General features: G+C 41.8%; 1 protein-coding gene across 5 annotated transcripts in view; it reads right to left on the bottom strand.

Annotated features, from left to right (window-relative positions):
* The window catches only part of LOC126108920 (serine/threonine-protein kinase OSR1), a 525,656-nt gene that overhangs the window by 58,242 nt on the left and 454,543 nt on the right, over nucleotides 1–12,871 (bottom strand). For all 5 annotated transcript variants that reach the window (XM_049914286.1, XM_049914284.1, XM_049914287.1 and 2 more), the window contains 2 exons: nucleotides 2,666–2,767; nucleotides 355–488 (listed from right to left, as the gene is read on the bottom strand). In XM_049914286.1, coding sequence (XP_049770243.1) covers nucleotides 355–488; nucleotides 2,666–2,767 — 236 coding nt within the window. The remainder of the gene's footprint in view (nucleotides 1–354; nucleotides 489–2,665; nucleotides 2,768–12,871) is intronic.

Below are 12,871 nucleotides of genomic sequence, written 5' to 3'. Positions count from 1 at the left end.
AGGCTGCCTAATGCTAGGAACGAACAACTTGAGATGCCGTGCATATCGACAGATCCACTCGGCTCAATTGCCAGACGAGATTCTGGCCAATTCTTAACTGAACGGGAACCGTCACTGGCAGGTATTTCAATTCTCTGCTGAAGTGGAAGAAAAGAACTTCAAGTTGTGCCTGTGGCACTGAAAAGCAGACGTAGAGCAGTTGTTTCCAGAGTCCATATTCCACTCTGTAGCAGAATATGGATGGTCACAACATACCTAATATTGGGGAACAATTTTTCAGTTCTGAGTAATTACGTGCCAAGTATTCACCCGTCGACCCACCGGCTTACACGACTGTCACAATGCAGTACGTACCTCTTGGAGGGGTCCTTCTGCAGACAATCGACGATCATCTTGCGGAACGTTTTGCCGTACGCCTTGTACTGGTCCTTCTCTTCTGCCCCCGTGTCCAGTGTCGGCGGATCGTTCTGCAGTGTCAGCATCAGAACCTGCCAAAAGCACTCATTAACTAAGAAAACAAACACACACAAACACACACACACACACACACACACACACACACACACACACACACACACACACACACACATATACAGACACAAGCAGACATATGTCTGTATATGTGTGAAAAATATATTTAAAAAGAAAGATGATGAGACTTAAGTCTCATCATCTTTCTTTTTAAATATATTTTTCCCACGTGGAATGTTTCCCTCTATTATATTCATATCATTAATTCTGTATATGTGTGGATGGATGTGTGTGTGTGTGTGTGTGTGTGTGTGTGTGTGTGTGTGTGTGTGTGTGCGCGCGCGCGTGAGTGTATACCCGTCCTTTTTTCTCCCTAAGGTAAGTCTTTCCGCTCCCGGGATTGGAATGACTCCTTACCCTCTCCCTTAAAACCCAAATCCTTTCGTCTTTCCCTCTCCTTCCCTCTTTCCTGACGAGGCAACCGTTGGTTGCGAAAGCTAGAATTTTGTGTGTATGTTTTGTGTTTGTTTGTGTGTCTATCGACGTGCCAGCGCTTTCGTTTGGTAAGTCAAATCATCTTTGTTTTTAGATATATTACAAAAGAGTAATACGTACATGGTAAAAAGTCAGAGAGTATTGTCTAAGTGAAGCAAGTCTTACATGTTAATTTACATAAGTAAAAGAAAACAGTCTTAATTTAAAATCTACATTTTAAAACGTAATTTGTACAATCAGAAATTAACCAGTTATTCCTGCATACTGCGAAAACATCAGTAACCTAATGGAAGTAGTAATAAAACAGAAGTGTCAAAGCAATGCAACCATCAGTCCCGTATACCCATTGTCTGCAAATATGTACGATTATGTGTGGTAATACTATCGGTTTTTGTCAAAAAGTAAAAGAGGCGGGCAAAGGGACTGACTCATCGTATGCAAAGTAAGATAACAGGATCATATATCATGTACAGTAAAGGGGTTCACTATAAGTAATGGTAATCTGAACAGTAAGTATACAAAAAGGAATGACAAAAGAGGAATTACAGCTATTGGAACACCACAGATTTTCTCAATGGTTATTAGACAACACTCAGTAAGGAGGAACTATAATAATACTAGGATGACGACTGTAAAATGTAAAACTGTGTGTCCACCCATGTAAAAGATGAAGGAAACCAAAAACGAGAAGTGGATATTGCATATGTTAAGCTTTTAAAAAGCACACCTTTTACAACAGTACCAGCAAGGTTATATCACCTATTATAAGAACACTATTTATGAGATGAGAAAACATCAATTTTTGGGCAGAAAATTCCTATCATCATACCTCTGAGTAGTATCTATGGAAAGATCATCATTGGCAGTAGTCTCGTTATCAGAAGTTGTAGGGGAGGGGAAAAAGCTACTACTACTTAACTATCTCACAGTGGATTTTATATACGGGGTAGTGCTCAACCAAACCGGATGTAAACTGTTCCATATAAATCACAGGGGAGACACAAAAACCAAGAAGTAAACTCAAGTACATACCACGAAATGTTAAACCAAGTCCACACTGGGTCCCAAAATTGGCACAGTTAACGGATGATATACACTGCCATATAACATCCGAATATATCACTTCTTAATAACTTAACTGCAGGAAAGTCACTATAAAATGATCTCCACTACCCAGACCATTAAATGCAGATGAAAATGCATAGATTTAATAGTTACAATCCGCCAACATGGTAACGTGTGTGTGTGTGTGTGTGTGTGTGTGTGTGTGTGTGTGTGTGAGAGAGAGAGAGAGAGAGAGAGAGAGAGAGAGAGAGAGAGAGATATTGTGATGATGTTTGGTTTGTGGGGCACTCAACTGCGTGGTTATCAGCGCCCGTACAATTACCCAATCTTTGCTCAGTCCAATTTCGCCACTTTCCTGGATGATGATGAAATGATGAGGACAACACAAACACCCAGTCATCTCGAGGCAGGTGAAAATCCCTCACCCCGCCAGGAATCGAACCCGGGACCCCGTGCTCGGGAAGCAAGAACGCTACCGCGAGACCACGAGCGGCGGACAAGAGAGAGAGAGAGAGAGAGAGAGAGAGAGAGAGAGAGAGAGAGAGAGAGAATTTACAACACACTTAACAAGTATTGTTGATCTCAAAATTTATTCTTTGTCTTATATGGACTGCAGAATTCAAGACTGACTCACCTTCATGGGAGGGTATTTGTGGTACGGTGCGGTTCCTGTGGCCATCTCTATGGCTGTAATGCCGAAAGACCATATGTCAGCTTTGAAGTCATACCCATGGTCCTGAAAACAACAATTTTATTATTCCAGATATCATTTCTATTTTCAAACTGGAACATATATTTCTGACACTTCGAAACACACATAACTCTGTCGGCGGCTTTTATAACAACAGTACACGTAACAAAACAAGCAATTAGCTCGACCAACTGCAGTACTTGATCTGATACAAAATATCCGAACAATTGTTATTGAACATTAATATGGGATGTGCCCACCCATCACCTTAAATACAGCCTCAACTCTACTGGTGACAGTTTCAACGAAGTGTCAACATCTGTGAAGGTGTGTCAGCCCCATTCTTTCTCAAGAGCCAAAACCAGAGAAGATAATGATTTTGATTGCTAGGGACGGGAGCGAATCTGACATTCTAACTCACCCCAAAGGTGTTCCACAGGGTTCAGGTCATGACTTTGGGGAGGGCAGTCCAATTCAGGAAAGTTATTGTCTGCCAAATATTGCCTCACACGTGCCACTTTACGACAAGGTGCACTGTCGTGCTCATACAATCAATCTTTGTCTACAAGAAACACGATACTCTCTCCCTCCTCCTACACTGGAGAGTCCACCTCTTGCTATATCCAGTGGACCACTGCGCATTACAGAGGGGTGTCCGGACACTTGATCGGGTAGTGCAATATGCCTATCAGCATGTTACATGCATACCGTATTTACCCGAATCTAAGCCACACTCGAATCTAAGCCGCACCTGAAAAATGAGACTTGAAACAAAGGAAAAAAAGATTTCCCGAATCTAAGCCGCACCTGAAATTTGAGACTCGAAATTCAAGGGGAGAGAAAAGTTTTAGGCCGCACCTCCAAATCGAAACAAAGTTGGTCCATTGTAATATGAGACACAATTTAGGTCGAATGAATGACGATACAGCTACAGTAGTTTGGTTCGAGTCGTAAGCTTTACCAGGTAGCCATTGCTATGCGTCAGGCGCTCCGTCTGTATTTATACGGGTACCCTTCCTTTTTCACGTGCTTCGTCTGGTTTGAATCGATTGCTTATTTTGTTTGATCTGATAAGTGCCGTTTTCTCTGTTATAGGTGTTTACGTCACTCTAAGCTGAAAATGCATCACTGTACTGTGTCATGCATTGTTTGTCGCATTCTGATAGTGCGTGTTTACGGCCTGTCGCCGTTCGCGGCATGGCCTGCTTTTGTGCGCGCTACCGCCGCTTACAGCTAAAAAGAGGCGAATCGTCTAATTAGCGAAGCAATGTCAAGAGACTGCTATTTGTTGTTTACTTACACTGCTGCTTTCTTTGAGAATGATCAACAAGAACCAAATAATAGGCTGCGTATGATAGAACATGTTCTGAACGAGAGTTAGGCGAAAATTTTTCTCCGTTTGAAAATCTTTGCGGCCGCTTCTTTAGTACATCAAATTCTGCACAGAAATTAGAGTCATCTTAGATTTAAAAATCTAGTCAGTTGCCGTGGTTCATTTCTGACTGTATCACTATTAGGCTAAGAATAATACGAATATAAACAAGACACGATAAGTGTATTCTTCCGCGTTTGCTGTTGTCTCACTCTAGTTTCGTAGTTTATTAGGCAGACAGGATTTAAATGAGATAGCAACAAACACGGAAGAACACATGGCAAAATGTTTATATTCGTATTATTCTTATGGTGAATGGTGAAGAGAATACTGCTTGTGATTCACATTTCATCAGGTCATTCAGAACGTAGAGTTGGCCATATTGAAAAACATCCCAAACAGTCTTGCCAGTCGGATTTCCGTAGTACATTGAAATTCTAATACATTCGAAGATGAACAATACGGAATTTGTATTTACTTCGTTGGATAATGTACGAAAATGCAGTGGTCGAAACTCGGGGCGGAGAAAAAAAAGCTCGTCTTCCACCTTTTTTTTTTTAAATTTATTTACTGACGCATAGGTTTTGGCGCCAGTATTTATCTTTGTGCCTACAGAGCATGTCTGTGTAGCGCTACATATATTCGATGGCAGAAGTTAGTCGTGGCGGCACCTACCAACATTTTTCAGAACTTCCGCTTGCTTTGCACTCGATTCTAAGCCGCAGGCGGTTTTTTGGATTACAAAAACCGGAAAAAAAGTGCGGCTTAGATTCGAGTAAATACGGTAGTAGTTTTTGTTTTCAGTAACAGCCAATACATTCCAATTATACAGTACTCACATATACACTTATTTCTTTGAAACAGCTTTTGTATTATCCATTTTTTTTGTTGGGAGTCACACTGGGAGCGAGAAGACAATCATAAAAAATATATACATACGTAAAAGAGCCGCAAGAGTGATCTAGCTCACTGTAAAGATCTATTCAGAACATTGGGGGTTTCTAACTACGATGGAGTGCATGTAGGTAAAAAAAGAGTGTTGATAACTACTGCACAAACAGCTCTGTCCATAACTGTGGAGTGAGAGACTAAATCTCACCTACCAACAAAGTATAAACACAAATCTCAATGCAGCATTTTCTACCGAGGAATTAAACTGTACACTAAATCACCCAAGTTGATTAGAAAGGTTTAAAGGATTACTTGGATAACACACAGGAGTAGTTTGCAAAAAATGTTAACACAAGTAAGTAATAATATAAATTACCACTGTCATTTCCAAGCGCATTATTGCACAATAATATTTCCTCTTTGGTGAAATGATGCAGATCATTTACCACAATTCCAACCTGTCTGGTGGGATCCAAAGGAATACCACCAATCTTCTGGTATTTTGCACCTCACAAAGATGATCTTAAATGAACTGTCCCAGACAATGTCACGGATAGCAAAATGGCTCTGAGCACTATGGGACTTAACATCTATGGTCATCAGTCCCCTCACGGATAGCAGCGAGTTACAAAAGCCAAATGGATTCTAGAAGAGGTGACAGCTGAGAAAAGGACAACTGATGAGAGCTTCTGGTGGATTTCATCCATTCTTTATACTGGAAATAGAAGTGATGGAGCATTTTATAAATATATATATATATATATATATATTTTACTTTTAACACTTAGGCACTTGATTTTAATAGTCATATTAATATATTTTTATTTGCTTTCATTTAAATCATTCCTTTTATTCTTTTTTCATCTGGAATCTGTCCACGCAATTTTAATTATTTTTATTTATCTATCTAAATATTTAAAGGTTAAAAATAATTATGTAATGGTTAAAAACCAGAGGAGAAAATAATCTATTTATATTGCTACACAATGGTGTCAAATTTAATTCTTGTTGCAACATGTAAATTTTTATAAAATGGGAACCGTTTTACAAAAGATTAAAAGCATAAATTCTTCTCACACCATGGGCATAGTAACATAGAAGAAGATTTAAATGAAAGAAGGTTTTATAAACAAAAGTAAAAGTCAAGCAAAATGAGTAATAGAAATGATGATTGCGGTAAGGGTGAAAATAAATGATAAGAAGGAAGAAATAAATCAAAGTAAATACATAAAAATAATTAAAATTATATGGGCATAGTTTCCAAATGAAAAATGAATGAAGGACAAAAAATGAGAGCTACTAAAAAACCTAATACACTATTGCAATTATGTGGTGAACGAATAGAAATAAAGAAACTACACACACACACACACACACACACACACACACACACACACACACACACCAATTAACTGAATAAAAATAATAATGCCAGCCACTTCAATAAAGATGCATGATAAATACTCTTGACACTCAATGGGACTTTAATCTGCAACTTTTAGCACACCAGTAAAATAACTTTTCTGCTATGCTATGCTAGACAAAAATTATAGTTATTTCAAGGGGTTATTGATTAACAAGAAGGTATTTATTTATTTATTTATTTATTTATTTATTTATTTACTTATTTTAGGGTTCACTAGAATGAACTGCTGCAATGTGTGATGCCTGGGATGGTAACCTACACCACTGTATAGGTGAGACCTTCCCTCGTGATATCATCCACAGCTTTAAGTGAGATTTTGCAACTGTGTTAGGTGAAGGAAGATTAGGATGCAATGTCCTTTCAATGACGAGTCATTAGAGATGGGGCACAATCTTGACTATGACCACACACTTGAATACAACAGGATGGGGAAGGAAGGAAATCAGAATTTGACCTTGTCCTCATCCAAGACTAGATACTGGCATTCACTTTACACAATCTAAGGAAACCACAGAAATCGCAAATTTGTATCACCGGACAGGGATACGAACCTGGCACCTCTCAAGAGCAAGTCTGATATTTACAACAGTGCCCCAGCTCAATCTGTATGTCAGCTGAGGTGTTGGTACCTGTTCTAACCAAGTACCTCTTCTAGCCAACTGAAGCAATGAAACTACCAACAAATTGTGAAAATCCAAACCCACCTAAGCTGAAACCTAAGAATACCATATAACCAACAGTTCCTGAGAATCATCACTGAATTCCATTTTAGCCAAATAAAGTTACAACAATCACTGTCCAGAAATAAGTTTCTAAAATATTGAGAAGAATACTAAGCTGGACTCGGGAAGTCAAGTTCATGTGCAGAACATACGCTGAGACTCAAAAACATTCTCACATACAATGATTTACAGAGCCTTGCCATACAAGCAACGTTTGTCAACTTCCAAAAGGGCTACAAGTCAATGGACAGACTTTCCTCTTCCAGACATAACCAAATGGGGACTAGAGAACAAGACCTGAAAATTTGTGAAGGAGATAGTTACAAATACGCTACCAAAAGCAAAATTCAGAGGGAAACTGTCAATGAGCTTAGATACCAGAGCTAATGAAACTATGGGAAAACCAGGATGGAATGTAAACATATTATAGAAACGATAGTAGCTACTGACTGTACAGCGATACTGAGTCGCAGATGGGTACAACAAAAAGACTGTCTGAAAGTGAGGTTTCAGCCAACACGGCTTTTGTCAAAAATAAATGGGTGGAAAAACACACACACACACACACACACACACACACACACACACACCCCTGACTGCCAGTCAGGTCAAGTTAGTAGCCAATCGCAAAGCCTTTGCACAGGATACCACACATCTAGCATCCAGTATAGTGGCTTTATCCCCTCAACCACACAGCAGCTGAAGCAGGACTGGCAATCACTGCCGACAAGACTGTTCATTACAAATGTCAGAATGTACTCGGCACGACACCATCGGTTCGTACTGTATATTAACATAGAAGACTAACTCCTTGATATACCTCTAAGAATAGTGATCTTGAAAAGCAATGAGGGTCTCGTCATGAACAACAGGTACATCAAACTGGAGAGCACCTGCCACGTCTGCAAAGACATTTCCAGATTGAAAACCTTTTCCCCTCAATCTTAAACTGTGATACTACGACACCACAGCAATACCTCCCATACTGTATGCCCCAGAGTTTCTAAACACAGTCAGAAATGGCGAACTCTTTAGAACTAAAGGGTTAAAAATCCTGAGAAAAATTGTGGGTCCCACGAAAAGAGATGAGAGCATAAAGAACTGGACACAACAGAGAACTAGAAACAATTACACCACATTACAAGTGCAATGAGAAAGAGGGGACTAGTCTTATGGTTCCAGAAAAAGCGGGCCAGATTCCGATAAATGTTTGCCAGAGTTAAGAACTACACAACCCTAAATCCCATCTACTTTTTATCACCCTTACGCATAAGACGATGATACTGGTAGCAGTGCGAATAGGAGAGGAAAATATGAAAGCAGTGGTGCTTGCAGATGATTGTTGTGTAGGGAAATGGGAAAGGAGAGGTTCAAAACTGAAATGTACTGAAGCAAGTGGTGAGACTATATGTATTCAAATTTAGTGCAAAGAAATATGAAATGACTGAACGAGGAGTATGAGTAGAATAAGAATGGATGCAAGTTTTACAGTGCAAGTACTAAAGTGGAATGTCTGAAGTAACTGGGGAGCACAATACAAGACAGCCGGAGATAAGTGAAAGGGAAAAACAACAACACTATCTTGCAGAGCAACAAGCCAAATCTGGATCAAGGATGTACCACCAAAAGCATGCAAATGTTACAACGCACGTATTGTGCTCCAATACTTGTGTGCACCAGAAATGTGGGTAATGAAGAAAAGGAAGGAGAGCAGGATACTGGCTTGCTAGAAGCAGGATAAGACTGAGTAGGAGCATGAATGAGAAAGTGAGAGAAATAATTAAAGAAGCCTTTGGAAGAGATAATGGAAAAGACAAGACTACAATGGTAAGTGCATGTTAAAAGAATAAGAATTAGCACGATAAATAATGGGAAAGTGTGTGTGTGTGTGGGGGGGGGGCTGTCTATTTTTGACAAAGGCCTCGCCCTTGGCTGAAAGCTAACTTTCCAAAAGCCTTTTGTTGTGCCTTTCAGCAACTCAGCATCTCCACTATATGGAGAATTGGCAGGACACAGACAGGCCCATAAAATGACAATAGAAAGCAAGAGATCTAGATTAAGACCAAGAGACAGATGAATTGTTTTAAGTCAGGAAGATTTTGTCCCCGCCTTCCAGCACGTCACTCGCTGCCTGTCGGTCGCCAAGTGAGATGCTACGTGTTTGTCAGATTACCGATTCTCACGAGATGACTGAATGTGTGGAGCAAAGATACCGCAATATATTTTGTCAAAAGCTTGGTGATTCTCAAAGCAATTGGCTCTCCTACTGATGTACTAGAGTACTGATGTGGTAGTATTTCAATTGCTACCAGCATTGCGGACAAAAACTTGTCTCCAGAATGAGATTTTCACTCTGCAGCAGAGTGTGCGCTGATATGAAACTTCCTGGCAGATTAAAACTGTGTGCCCGACCGAGACTCGAACTCGGGACCTTTGCCTTTCGCGGGCAAGTGCTCTACCATCTGAGCTACCAAAGCACCACTCACGCCCGGTACTCACAGCTTTACTTCTGCCAGTATCTCGTCTCCTACCTTCCAAACTTTACAGAAGCTCTCCTGTGAACCGTCGCAGGAGAGCTTCTGTAAAGTTTGGAAGGTAGGAGACGGCAGAAGTAAAGCTGTGAGCACCCGGCGTGAGTCGTGCTTCGGTAGCTGAGATGGTAGAGCACTTGCCCGCGAAAGGCAAAGGTCCCGAGTTCGAGTCTCGATCGGGCACACAGTTTTAATCTGCCAGCAAGTTTCAAAAACTTATCTGTCTGTGGTGTAATTAAACCCCAACATCTAGCCACTGCACTAACAAGGGGAGCTTACGCACTTGCCCACTTCAATTCACATTACGTAAGGAGCTATCCAAAAGTTTCCGTTTGAATGCCATACAGTCCTGAATTCGTATGCCAATTGGGCAAAATCGTGAGAATCACCCCACTGAGTCACCAGGTGGCAAACAACTATCTGATGAAACACCACGTCCTGCTGCGAGAAGAAGTTGCTTACTGCGTGCTGCACACCCTCATCTGACAGAAATCGTCCCCTGCGAGACCTTTAAGTAACCGAAGGTGCGATAACTATGCGAGAAGGTATCGGGACTAAAGGTGTGGAGTGCTAGGGTTTCTCCTGCACGAGTTGGCATAATTTCCGAGTTACGACATACGTAATACGGGGAAACGCATTATCGTGCGACAGCAGAAACCCCTGTCGCAGTCCTCCCGGTTTTGACAGACCTGCTGACCCACGAACACGCTTCATTCGCAGATGCACATTTACTTCGGCAGCGTAGAACAGGATGACAGCACTCTGCTCCTGTCTGGGCATATTTGGTAATAATGTAATCGCAGGTCACGTTAGTGCACGTACTGTGCACGTGTCGGAAAGTAACGAATGCCACTCCGATCCGTTACCTATATGACAGTGCTAATGTACCAAGATCAGAGCCACCCAACATTGCATACACTGCATATACACAACAGCAGTGCTCTCAAAAGGGAACTTTTGGATCACCCCTTATACCTATAGGCTCTGTATGTCAGCATTAAACATCAGTTCCCTATGGCATTACACAGCAATTCTCAAAAATACTCAAATGCAATCACCGTCTAGAGCCGTTAAGTACCAGGGTTGTACTAAAAGTAAGGTTTCTGACAAGCTACGGCCTCGAGGGAAGGTACTACGCTAAATCCGACGACAGCATCGTGCGCAGCAGTTCCCCTGCTCTCGAGCCCACCCGTCCACAATTCTCTACGTCGCTCAGTGTCGGCTCAGCAGCCGTCAGGGGTGGAAGAGTCGATCACCGCATCCACCTAGTGTGAGGTTCGAGCGGTACCCCAGTTTCTCCACGCGAGGAAGTTACCGCCCGTGGAGATTCGTCGGCAACTGACTGAGGTTTATGGCGAAGAGTGCACGTCCGTTCAGCACTTCCGCAAATGGTGCAGAGCTTTTGCCGAGGTTCGCACAGAAGTTCACGACGAACGGAGTGGAAGACCATCTGTTTCGGACGTGATTGTCCAGAAGATCGACAGCGAGCTGCTCAAAGATCGGAAGGGTACTGTCCGTGAACTTGTTGACGCATTCCTGAAGCTTCCCACGGCACAACTGAAAGAACTTTTAACAGAAACGTCCGATTACTGCAAGGTGTGTGCTCGTTGGGTCCCCCCGGGTGCTGACTGACGAACACGAGGAGCGACGCCTTGACAGTGCTCGCAAGTTCCTTCAATGAAGTGAGGGGGCAGGCAACAAGGAAAAGTAGCTGGACTATCATCACGGGAGATGAAATGTGGGTGTTTCATTACACCCCCGAAACAAAACAACAATGTCGTCAGTGGCATCACTCCGATTCACCGCCACCAAAGACATTCAAACAAACGCAGTCAGCAGGAAAGGTTATGGCGACTGTTTTGGGATCGGAAGGGGGTACTCCTCATCAATTTCGTGCAACTTAGAACGACAATAAACTCAAGACAGATATTGTGAGACACTGACCAATCCAGAATTACCGGAGAGGACTACTGACGGAGGTAGTAGTGCTTCTTCACGACAACACTCGACCCCATTCGCTCGTCAAATGCGTGAGGTTTTGAAGATATTTGGGAGGACTGGTACGCCCCATTCCACATACAGCCCAGACTTAGCTCAAAGCTAAAGAAACACTTAGGTGGCAAACCCTTCAAGAGCAACAATGTCCGATCAAAGGTCACATGCTTCCTCAATGGGTTGGCGGGAGACTACTTCGACTTGGGAATACAAAAACTGGAGCACCGTCTTCAAAAGTGAGTTAAAAGAGAGAGAGAGAGAGAGAGAGAGAGAGAGAGAGAGAGAGAGAGAGAGAGAGAGAGGAGACTGTTGAAAAATAGACAAACGTGTAAGATTTTGAACGATGTACAAGTTACTAACAGTAAGCGGTATCTCCTATTTGTAAAAAATATGGGAACCTTACTTTTGCTATAACTCTCATTTAAAAATTTCGAAATTATTAACAATTTAAAAGTTGCTTTGAATCTATTATTAGGTATCAACAGAGGGTGGACAAAATAATACAAACACCATGCAATATAGCACATCTTGTTGCAAGTTGGCACCACTGTGAACATATCAACACTGACGCGGCTGAAGTGCCCAGTTGACGTGCCGAATCTTTGAGGTTATCTTTTTCATCTCGGAGGTTATCTTTCAGTGTATTTTACATTTTTTCTGCGACTCGATACAAGCATTCGGTGAAAGATCAGACTTCGAGACAGGTCAACTCGTTTGTGACAAACGGCTGAACCATTTAACATTTCACAAGCAACAGTATCGACAGTAATAACAGCACACACAAAACTCTGTAAGACACCATTGGCGAACAGGAATAGAGGGCAAAAGCTGAAGTTAACTGACAGAGACCAACATAATTAAAAAAAGGGTGTGGCCACACACAACTGTGGCAAAGAAGGCTGCCAAACTCTACACTCACTCGAGTAACATTGTGTCGACAAAAACAGTAACGTGGGAGCAACACGAGGCTAACGTTCATTGAAGGACTGCAGTGTGAAACTCTTAATAACTGATGCCAATGCAAGGATGTGAAAGATGATATGCCACAGGACATTTCCTGCAAATGGCCAAATTTATGTACAGAGAACCCCAAAACGAGTCCACGATCTGGCCTGCCTGCTTCCTCCAATCGAGCACGGGGGAGGTTCGGTTACAATTTGAACAGCTATATCGTGGTATTCAGCTCGTCCAATCATCGGCCTCACTGGCCAG

The sequence above is a fragment of the Schistocerca cancellata genome, chromosome 11, assembly GCF_023864275.1.
Source record: "Schistocerca cancellata isolate TAMUIC-IGC-003103 chromosome 11, iqSchCanc2.1, whole genome shotgun sequence".
Taxonomy (NCBI): domain Eukaryota; kingdom Metazoa; phylum Arthropoda; class Insecta; order Orthoptera; family Acrididae; genus Schistocerca; species Schistocerca cancellata.
Note: the sequence above shows the minus strand (reverse complement) of the source record. Positions and strands in the feature narration are given on the sequence as shown.